The 12,393-nt window shown below is 29.9% G+C and overlaps 1 protein-coding gene across 1 annotated transcript; it reads right to left on the reverse strand.

Moving 5' to 3' along the window:
- Positions 1-3,232: 3,232 nt before the first annotated feature.
- Positions 3,233-11,734, reverse strand: LOC105329510 (guanylate cyclase soluble subunit beta-2). The gene is given in 12 exon segments (XM_034480758.2): positions 3,233-3,647; positions 4,008-4,162; positions 5,423-5,569; positions 6,027-6,172; positions 6,624-6,769; positions 6,948-7,122; positions 8,176-8,364; positions 8,367-8,690; positions 8,907-8,980; positions 10,985-11,168; positions 11,276-11,373; positions 11,580-11,734. Coding segments are annotated over 12 exon segments (1,938 nt in total). The 5' UTR covers positions 11,624-11,734; the 3' UTR covers positions 3,233-3,391.
- Positions 11,735-12,393: the final 659 nt, after the last annotated feature.

Raw genomic sequence — 12,393 nt, forward strand, 5'->3', positions numbered from 1 at the left:
AGTCCTTAGCAATAATTTTGATGTTTTGTGTGTAATTTGCTTATAAGTTAACAACGATGACAAAGGTGCTTATAAGTTATCATATTATGGTCAAGATCTAGTAAATGAAAGGTACCTACAGGTTTATGAAATTTAAGATATAAATTCCTTAAATGATGCTTCATAACATTAGCTTTGTTCGATAGGGTCTACCGGGGCTAAATGATTTGGTAAACACAATGATAAATCAAGTTTAAAACTGTCATTTTCGATGGAATATGAAGAAAATAAGGAACAAATTTCGGAGTTTTGTCCATTTTTGACTAATAAAATATATCTAGAATGCCTACTGTCTCTCCAAAAACAGAATTAAACAAGTTCCTGACGTCCTCTTTAAAATGATGTCAAATTGAAGATAGGTATCGGAATTACTTTTCCCATGAATGTCAAGAAATTGTTTAATTTCCTTCATAATGCATTTAAAGCCGTAAAAGTACGGGGGAAAGATTTTTCATATCAATTATGACGTCATAATGATCCTTGCACCAAAAAGACCCTCTAGAATCATTTACTAGATCTTGACCTTAATTTAGAAAATAAAAAAATTTTTAGATCAGTAAAATACTAAACTTTACTTTTGATATCAATTTCCACTTGCATGATTGACTTTTTAGGGGGCTGATTTGACAAAATTATTTTTTGGGGGTAATTCTTAAAGCCACAATCTAATTTTGATAGGTGATCTGTATTTCTCCATAACGAAACCTAGTTTAAAAATCGTAGAATGGAAGGTATGTTTGAGTTTCAAGGAGTCACTCAAAGAACGTCAAGCAGAGAGTTCTACATCATTGTTAAATAGTGTAAGTTTTTAACTTAGATATTAACTTTACCTTCATACCTTCATTAATCAGATAGTTATAACGATGACAACATTTTTAAATCGTGTTTCTATTTTGGTTTTTCTTTTTTAGCAAATCCTCACACCTGCAAAACGATTATACAAAAATATTGAACTCGTGTTAGTATAATTAAATTCAATTTCAATCGGAATCTGAATTAGAGGACATCTTAAAGTAGTGCCTATTGATCTATACAATAATAAATTTGTTCATAAATTAAAGTTTGCCATTATTGAATATTGAGTAAAAAAAGACATCTTCTTAAACGGATTTGGATGAATTTATAAAGTATAGCTTTTCTTTGTATTAACTAATAAATATAGATATTTATATCTACAAACATACTGGAGATAATGTATTGGTTTAGAACGGGCAAAATAAAGCGAGTTTAGCAAAATACAGCACAACTTAATAAAGCTAGTTTATACAAAATAAATGTTCTTGGTCATGATAACAAAAACAATTAATTAATGAAGTAAATTGAAGATTCAACTTATCCATGACATTCATTAAATGCTATGTGGTTATGAAGATAGAGATCATTGCTTGTAAACCAAAAATAACACTTTAGCAGGTTATAAAAATATAAAATGCAGTAATTGCTTTCTTCATAGCCGGTATTTAACACCAAAGAAAACATTTTAATGTTTTTAATTGCAACTATCCCTTTAATCTATTCATAAAAAGTGAGATATAATACATTGACTTCTTTATGACCAGATCATATGATCATGGAATTTGTAATCTCAATGTGGATAAAATGTCGACCAATGCCACTGTCGGGCCACCAGTATGAAATAATTTGTAAGCACTATCAAATATAGGTATTTAAATAAATTTAATGTTTTTTAGAAATACATTTCAAAACATTTTTAAAAAGTAATATAAAATACTAAAAACACACATTGATTTATTCAAATTAGTAGCTTCAAAAAGGGGTATTGGGTTTCCTGGCTTTAGGTAACACAATCGATTTCATTACAAATAGTGAAGAAAGTAAATAATGATTCAGAAAACAGAAAGAAGTATTAAGAAAGAACCTTATCGGCGTGTCTTATCGCACTAAACATTAAACATGTCAAATATTATTATGATACCAAGTTGCCCAGCATTAAAGTTTAAGATAGAAAATCTTATCCTAGGACCTGTTTCATCAAAAGTTTTAAGTTTTAGACTTAACTTTAGTATAAATTCCAGACCTGCGTTGTTGAGTCAGGTTTTGTTCGCCTTCGCATTATGTCCGCCTTTATTTTAACAAAATCTTCACATTATGTATGGCGCCACAAATTGTCCGCGACTTTTTATCAAAATATATATCCGTTTTCTCCGCCCTTACCAAAAACCGCCCCCAAAATAAAATATTGTTGAATTTAATTTATATTATATGTGTTTGAACAATGGATATGCGTAATCTTTTGATATTTACAAAACATTCATTAAGATTTTTAAACGATTTATGAAGATTTGTTGAATTCCGTTGAATTGTATCATTAATAATGCATGTTACTTAAATATTCACGGCTAACACATTTCAGTTTTTCTGCAGTGTTGCAGCACTTCATCAATTACGATATCGTTATATTTTATATTATCTGTGTTTGCACTAGTGCATGTGCAAACCTTTGATATTTACAGAAATTGTATTAACATTTTTGAACGATCTATGTTGATTTTTTGAATCTCATTCTAACACATAATGAATAATGCATGTTTTTCCCAATACTCATGGCTTAACAGCTATGATAGATTGGTTCAGAGTTAGTAAATAGTGTTTGAAGAGTATTCTCAAACTACATTCTTCTCCTGAATTTTACTACTGGGTTCACTGGATTAAAGGGCTAAACCATTTAAAATAGAGGATGCTTTACTACTTAAACCATCGCCTTTTCCATTATAGATACAACAGATACAAAATTAAAAATGTTAAGCTAAACTAAGGGTTATTTATATGCAACAACAACTAAATTGGAATTGTAAAAAAAAAAGTGGGTATTTGAATATTTTTTTGAAACCACTGGTTTTTTTCATCCTTTTTGTCAAGTTAAGTAATTAAGTTTGTCTGTTAAGTAATTATTAACGATTCATATTTGGATATACCTTAGTTAGAGGATTATCTTGAAAAATTCTCTCTCTCTCTCTCTCTCTCTCTCTCTCTCTCTCTCTAGGCTCTTTCTTTTTTATCACTTATAAATATGGATACTTTATTTTTAATTACTTAGATGTTGATATTGCTTAAAGTTTATTCGTTTTCATTCAAATCAAATTTTTTACCCCAAATATTTGACTTGTTTGAAACAACCTATTTCTGCGCCAACATTGTTTTAAATATCTTAATACATTTGTTTTGCATTTTTTCCATTTTAAAGATTAATATCTGTTTTATATATAGGTATTCAACTGTTGGTTATTTCATCAAAGAAGTTACATTGATATCAATCTTGAAGACATGTAAAAATTGGAGCAATGATAAAAGCAAAAAAGATGGAACTATGAAAGATGTGATAAGTCAGAGATTAAATTACAGAGCAAAACGAGGATAATTCAAGTGTAGCTCCGCTTTGTGTATACTGTGGTCTGGTTGGAGGTGATGGATTCCCCTCGACTTGGATAGGTTGAGGCGTCGCCTGGTGGTCATTCGAAAAATAATTGTTACGACTCGGGTCAAAATCGTTCGATACTCCATTCATAAAGTATGTGTCCATTATTCCTTTCCCTTTTATAGCTATGCCTTCTCGTCGCTCGAAAATATAACCAATACTTCGAATTAGACTGTGCGGAAAAAAAAACATATTTTGCAAATCAATAAATGCTTTCATAATGATCCATCAACTACTTTTGAGTATTGCTCAATTTATTTTCAAATGATATAATTTCAACAATACAATGTATATGTTCAACATAAAGAGGCTGGGTGGTCAACAAATTACCTATCATATCTACCTTATTGTTTTAGATTATTGCTAAAAAATCTCAGTGCTATTACTTTTTTTTGCTAAAGAAAAAATCAAAATATTTTCATTATATTGCCAGATCTTCAGCCTTTTTCTTTATTAAGGATATCAATATATACAGGCTTTATATGACCAGGACCATGCATCCCTATGAAAATTGTGAACGTGTTTATCTTACTTGTATGTAGTTTCACTGATATGAACCCGACCCGGAAGTCCATGACTTTCCATGCGCGATGCTGTGTTTACGGTGTCACCAAAGAGACAGTATCTTGGCATCTTTGTGCCCACCACTCCCGATACAACTGGTCCAGTATGGATGCCCACTCTGATCTGATTGAGTTCATGTAAATGTTTCAAACACATTTAAGAACGTTTCTAGTGAAAACCACACTTTTAGTTTCATATGTATTTCATTTCTATTTCATTATATTATGTATGTGTTAGCGTAGCTATTTTAGGGACCTACAGACAACATCGCTAACCTAAGCAACAATGCTTAACTTTGACCAAAACAGTTATATCGGCATGAGATTGCTATTTGCATAATTGTGTGTACACAAAAGATTTTAAACCCGAATTCTTTCTCACAAAAGAATATGTTCTTGAGAAGTTAAATAATCAATAATTTCTATGATTTGCATCAACAATATTAAATGCGTTCATTGTTTGGGATTGGTGTAAATGATGAATTCAACAAAATCATTTAAAAACCAAAAATAAAGATTTACCCTCTTAATATATTAACATTTATTATAGAGAAAAATGTATTTATTTTCGTTCTTTTCATGGTTTAACTAAAGAAAAACAACCACAGAGTCCAATGTTAAATTGCTGTAATCAAATACATATTTAACGTTAAAACTAAGTAAGATAAACTTTTATAAACAGTTCACTTTAATGTTTTCTAAAATGCAATCACTCGGCTATTAATATTATTTTTTAAAGTTAGTGGATTACTTCTTTCAAAAAGGCTTTCTGATACAAGAAATGAATTTCTCTTAATTTATGTTACTTTTTTAAAAATGTCAAACACTTTCATTTTCCATAAATAGAAAAGCAACTGAAGTTTTTATTTCATCTATAAAAAAGGTTTTTGATTTAGAGAGTTGGGGTAGTTTTCATAAAGAACTGTTGTAAATATTTTTTTTCCTTTGTTTATAAGATTTTTTTGAAGCAGTAAATTCTTTTTACTTTTATTATGTGTAGATTATTCCTTTGAAAAAAGTTAAAACCTTTGGTTTTGATTTCCATGGTTTAATTAATTTCCATTAACTTTGAGTGTGGTTTAAATTGATGAAATTGTTGTCTTTGTGTTCAACTTACAGCGCAAATGTCTGGATGGAAGCACTGTACAGAGATGCAGTATGTGTCTTTAAATCATGCATGAGTTCAATCATACAAAAATTATAACTCTTGTTTATTAACAGGGACATCATGTTGATTTTAATTTGTAAACAAGGCCGCATGTAAGTCTAGACAGACAGACACACAGAACAGAAACAGTTGATCAAAATAGTCATAATAACATTTTTGATTCTGGTGAGTTAAGATAAGTTTTGAAGATGTAATTCATAGATTCAGTCAAAGTACCTGGATGCATTTTCCCGATACAGGATTGATCACGTGACAAGCCTCTAGAATCATATCGAGGCCCATATTTGACACCCTGATGGCATGGTCATCTCTGGCTTCCGGAACTCCTGATACAACCATGTAGGCGTCACCAATTGTTTCCACCTACAAGTTTTAAACAATTAGTAAACTATCATAATAATATTTACGGCTAGAACTATTTCTAACATTTAGATCCTAGTTTACTTATTAGCTTGCTTCATCTGATAAACTAAATACTAGGTTCTTATTATGCATTTTGTCTTCGTAGAACAAATTGTGCTTTTATACATGTACTTTTAAAAAAAAAATCTTTAATCATGAACTGTTAAATTTTAAATTTTTAAGTTTGTTTTGTCTCGTATATTTCTTTTCCTGAAATAATTACTTTGGATTCCGGTCTCAAGAATTATCTTTCATGTACACAGTAATACAGTGCCATTTAGATACAACTCAAAGACAATACCCGACTAGTCTCTAACAAAGGCCTTAAGGGTGTAGCAAATTCCTTGAGTTGGTATTGGCAACAATCGAAGAAAATTTACATAATAAAGAAAAATATTAATTTCATTACAAAACTTACTTTATAAATGTGTTTTGTCGTGAGCTGATCAAACCGTTGAAACAAACCATTCAGAAGTTTAACTATGTCCATAGGATGGCACAGTGCTGCCATGGTCGTGAAAGCAACTATGTCGCTGAAAAGAATGGTCACATTTTCGTGTTTTTCTGGAATAAAAATTAAAAAAAATAATTGTGAAATTAAGATTCTGATGACAGTTTGATAAATTCATATACCAAATTTATTTACTTTTAAACAGTTCAATCAAATAATTTAATAGCAAAACAGTAGGATATTTTTAGAAAATTTATAAACATTATTAAATATTATTTGAATCATTGTCTACCTCTTCTGTGTTTTCCCATGATGTATGCAAAAACAATTCACAATACTTTTATAAGAATATAATGATGAAAAATGTCGGATCATTTATAATTTTAATTTTATTCGCAATACGATTAACTCTACCAATCAGCTACATTTAAGTCATTATTATGAGAGAGATACAGCAATGTAATACTGCAAGATACAACGTAACATTAGTCTTTGCGTGTGTACAAGACGTTTAAATAAGACCTGATATACATGTAGAGTACAAACAGATATGAAACTGAGCACCTGCTTCCACGGTCCGGCCCTCTCTAAGCTGATTGGCTACTTTCACCGGAAGCATCTGATTCAGCAACATGTCTGTCTTCTTCTTCTCCTGGTCAAGAGCCGCCGCTAGTTTCTTCATGTCAGCTGTGGTTTGGTCTAACTTCTTACTGTGTTTAACGTAAACTCTTTTGAAATTCATCTGACCTTGCTTTTATTCTTAAACAGATATAATCAGATATTGCTGGTTTTTTGTTTGTTTTTCTATATTATGTGCAAGTAAAATGCGGACTACTTTTTAAAAAGGTTGCCGTTATATTATTATTATTAATCAAACAAACGTTTTACCTTATTTCAATATCTGCTTGACGTTGTTCGTTCATTAAAATGATTTCTATGGTCAATTTGTCCTGTGGAATGTTTTTAAGATAAGTTTTGGAAGAAACAAGATCCCTGACGCCATCAAAGTGAGGGCTACCAATAAACATTAGCTCTTCCTTTCCCCCCAAAGGAATCATATGACCTGGTTTTAAACCAAAAGAAAATCATAATTATCTGTCGCATTCATTTGTAATCAAAGAGGTTATACATTGTTTTGTATCAAACAAACATAAAATATTTTCTGTCCACGTTTCCACATTTAAATCCTTTCTGAAATTCTACGTTTGAATTGAAAGCATATTTATCTGATAGTTATGCTTAAATTTAATTGTTTATCTGGATTTGACTAAAGGACTTCCAAATCTGCATATATTGGATAACGTCACTTTATATATATCATCTAGTCAATGTTACATAAAAACTGTGTACAACTTACATTGGTGTCATCTTGTAAAAGAAAGAATGTTTTATTTTCTGAACTTAACAGTACACTAGTCTAATAGTTATTTTCAATACTATATACGCTATAATTTGTGTCAATCATTATAGACGGTGAGGATGCAAAGTAACTCTTGTTTTCTTATAAAAGTTACCTTTATGCTGTATATAACAATATAGAATTCGATAGCGCCGCCAAAATATAAAAAAAATAATTTTTAAAAATAAATATAAATTTCCTTGATGAAAGTAATGTTTCTTTTTTAATATTTATCTATCAAGTGACATCATAGCTATTTTTAGACCAATACCAGTATACAAAAAATGAGTGGTAGGTCAACACTAAATAAATGTCATTGTTATTATATTTTGTCAATAGGGAAAGGATATCATTTCTTCGGCAAAGCATAAACGATCAACCAGTGTAAAGCAGATACACAATCGTGACTAGCATTTAATATTGCAAACAAAAGCAACTTCCTGATTTCCAGCAGACATGCAAACTGAGGTTTGGAATCGCTCTACTTTCATCAATATTCATGAAAAGGTATCGAATTCCTAATTGTTTTCTTTGTTATTAGAATGGTTTGTTTTGAAATAATTTGTATTCTTTTACACGATTCAACATTTTTCTCATTTAAACAATTTTATTTTACAAATATTTCGTGTATAGCTTAAAAATAAAAAGTTGCCAAATTGATCACACAGATACAGTAGCAAGAAATGATAGTAATGTGAATTCCTTAATTAAACTTACCCTTTAGAACAGGACAGTCTGATTCCTTTAAGGATCCGTTGATATATTTTATCTTTGGTTGCAAGAAAAAATACATATATGAACTGTTACAGCTCATAATGGCGTCATATTCAAATTTTATACCTGGTTCCTTTATCTCAAAAATGTCGTTTATTTTTGTTCCCTCTTGTTGAATGTCACTACATAAAGTTTTCAAGTGTAAGCCTGCACTTTGAATGTACATGTTCTGTCAAAAACAACACTGAACGGCATAGCTGTACCCAAACTGATTTCTGAAACCGTTACCATATTATCGTACGGGGCATGCGAGAGTTGCTTATGTTTGTTTTGTGCATGATTCTTCATTGCTTGGTCGTCTACAAAAAAGGAAGAAATTTTCTGGTTCTCGATAATTTTTACTTCCATTACAACGTGTTCACAATATTTCTGTTCAAATATTTTTCCCGCCTTTCTAGAGACAACTGATATTTTAATATCAGTTTCAAAAATCTGTTGTGCTGCTTCTGTTAAAATTCCTTAAAAAAGAAGTTTAAAGGTAAAGTTTATTTTTACAGAATTTAGATAAAAATTGTATGTGCGTGCGTTGCAAATTATGTGTTGTTTATTTTATTCTACAAACAAAAAACCTAAGGAAAAAAGGAAAATGAATAACAATTTAAAAAATTAATTTGTTAATCTCATTTTATTTTTTATGACAAGAGTTATTTCCCCAAAAATAAAAGTAGTTTTACCTATAGCTACTGCGTACATTGCCGGACGCACTGTAAACACGTGAACAAACAATTTTTCAGCCTTCTTCTCACATCTGAAATATATATATGAATATATATAAACAAAAATATGGTTTTATTCTTGATCAAACAAAGTGTTCAACAATCATTTATCACTAACTCTAAATACGTAATTTTATGACATTTTATTAAGAATTTTATAGAAAGCAATCCTAACGTTAAAGCAAAAACAAATTAAAAGTTATATATGATCATTGGAGGAATTGGATTGGATAAGAAGATTAAAGGGAAATGCTTCACAAAAATTTAATTCTAGAGATCGCTCAATTAACATTTTGAGATATGATTTAGTTTTTCGAAGAAAAAATATGCTCTCAATTACTTGACACGATTTCTTTGTAAATTTTAAGAAAGTGCAAGATCTGTTTTAGTTGCAAGTACATAAGACACAATAAAGATTAAAATTAGTGTGAATAACTGTATGATATTAATATCTAATAAATCGTTTGAAGTAATGTCATTATGGATTCATATATTTTCATATTTTTTAAATAAACATTATTTATTAATTCAAAATTTTGAAAATAAATTGTTAATAGTTTTCAAACCAAACCTATGGATAAATTTTTTTAAAGAGACCTGTCTTATAGAAAAGAAACGAAAGTAATAATGTTTTTTTACAAAAAAAGAAATAGAATCAAATTTATTAGATAAAAATATAATGCATTTATTCACACCAAATTTGAAACTCTATAGTGTATAACCTCTTGTCAAAACCGATTCACCACACTTTTTCATAAATTTGAGAAAAAAAACTTTCGTATAATTTCGTATAATAGAGCATATAACTTTTTTGAAATCTAAATCATGATTCAGAAAGGAAATGAATGAATGATCCATAAAATAAAATGTTGGTGTAGCATTCCACCTTAAGATCTGTCGATAAAAGAATGGTTTCAGAAATACCCAGAAAATTGTGTATAAATTCGTTTTCAAAAGATATTATTATTGCATGTATAAAAATATTCAACTCTTTAACAAAGAATTAAAATAATATATATTTCTTCTTGTGATTTTTTCATGAAATTTCCATAATTCAAAGAACGTTATACAATTCATGTGAATTTTTTTATCAGGTTTGAATGAATCTAAAAGACACTTTTCAAAAGGATCAAAACACATACATTTTTCATATCTTTAAAAATTAAAGTGGCACGGTGACTCTGAATAGATGTTTTACTTTTCGATTATGACAACGGAAATAAGAAGAGCTACTTGAAATTTCATCATACGGAAGGTTTCACGCATCATAAGTCATCACATATCAATATACAAGTTATTAAAACTCATCCGAAAATTGCACACGTAAACAAACCGAGTTGTTTTGGACATTGGTTTAGTGTAACGTGATTGCAATTTCTTTCTTTAAAAAATAGTTACCTTGGGATTGACACACAAAAAAGGAATGTGAATTTGAAGATAGTCGATGTCTGTGGTAAGAAATATACATTAATAGAGAATGCATCTTAATATATAGTTCTTGGAGACATCATGTTTCAATGAGAGGCTTCTAGCTCATTTTGCATGCCACGCTGCAGTATTTACATTCCCTTGCGCTTGCGTGGCGATGAAGCGGAAGAAAAACTCAATATTTTCGTGTTGGCCCAAAGCTTAACTCTTTTTTTCTCTTTCTAATCTGATTAATTTACTTTTAAACAACATAATTTTTCAGAAATTTATCTTTTCATATGATAAATAAGATATGTGGAAATCGTGTAAAAAATCGATGTTTGCTAAATCATGGGTTTGCGCGTCACCATGATCCTTTAAGAATGAAAATAACATTAATATAACATTTTTTGAACAAGTACATGTACAATTTAATATGATTTTTTAACCAGCGATTTTTATATCTAAAGATTCAATCACTAGATATTTTACATATCTCTCTCTCTCTCTCTCTCTCTCTCTCTCTCTCTCTGCAATAATCACATTTTTTCTCATATAGCTTACACTTGTACACAATCAATTCAAATTAATGCAATAGTCACACTGCTATAGTATGTGTTGAAATATACCGGAAGTGAGGTGGTCTCATCCCTTTATAGGTTAATGCCAGAAGGGAGTGTAAGTGGTCTAGATTTTGAACAAAACTGTAGAAATCCATTCCGAGAGTACGTAACATTCGGTCGTATCCTAGTTTAGAAGCGTAATTGAAAAAGTAGTTTCCAAATGACTTCCAGACATCACAAACATTTAGTCCTATTAAAAAAACAGAATAATTGTAGAACGAAGTAGTATTTTTGTATTGAATGACTTAATGTATTTATGAAAATTAACGATTGTAAAGCGTGCTCATTTGTTCTCACCCGTGATTTTGGAAATGGCGACAACCAAGTCATTTGTTCTTTTGTCGTCATAGTAATGGAACAACATAAAATCGTTGTCTCCATCAAAACCTTCCTTCCTAAAAGTAAATGTAATAAATATATAAGTGTAATGAGGATCCAGAATAACCGTTTGGCGACGCTTATATTGCCTTGTTATCTTTAGAGTTATGAATAACTGACACTTTTTCTGTAAGAAATAATGACATATAACTGGATTTATCTATCAATAAAATGCAGTCTCAAAAAATGCAATTGCATTGTACACAGAGAATAAAATGCGTACAGAATAGCCAGTAGTGTGTCTCTACCAAACCGCTCTAACACCATCTCCCGGAAACACAGGTGAACGTGGCCATGCTTGAATTGATCACACACAAAAATTAGTACACAAAACAAACAATTATCCTATATGATTCCCGATTGACATAGGTCTTATATGCAATTTATTTAAATTCACGGTTTAATCTCTTATTTTTGAATAGGAACTGAATCCATCTCTAAATTCATTGTGTAATAAAAACAATTGAAGTAACTTACTTTTTAAGGCCATTAGACGGGAAAAATGTTTCATTTTTATACAAATGTGTTCTATATATAGATAACTATAAGATTGATAAGTGTGTATTATTTCTTAGTGTAGCTGTTAATGTTCTTATTCCTAAATATGTGATACCTACCATTGTAATTCAATTGATGATCACTCAGTAGAAAACTATATACATTCGGTAAAACTGAAATATCTGAAAGAAAAAGACTTTTACATCTGCTTATCTTAAAGTTTCTAAATGGAGCAACTGAATCATACATACATAAAAAATTGAAAAAAGCAAAATATGAAACAAATTATGTATAAATATGTGTGTGTGTGTGTGTGTGTGTGTGTGTGTGTGTGTGTGTGTGTTATATTCTGATGCAATTGAGAAAATTTGTGAGAATAAGAATTGTGTCCTTTTATACAAGGTATGGTGACTAATTTCACTACGTATTTTAAATGAAAGAATCTGTAGTAAACCTGTTTTTTTAATACAACGCAAGAAACGGCTTATAGGAAGGTTCGCTTTGTTTTGCAATTAATCAATGCAGTAACTAATATAAAC

This window comes from Magallana gigas, chromosome 3 (assembly GCF_963853765.1).
Source record: "Magallana gigas chromosome 3, xbMagGiga1.1, whole genome shotgun sequence".
NCBI classification, from domain to species: Eukaryota; Metazoa; Mollusca; class Bivalvia; order Ostreida; family Ostreidae; genus Magallana; species Magallana gigas.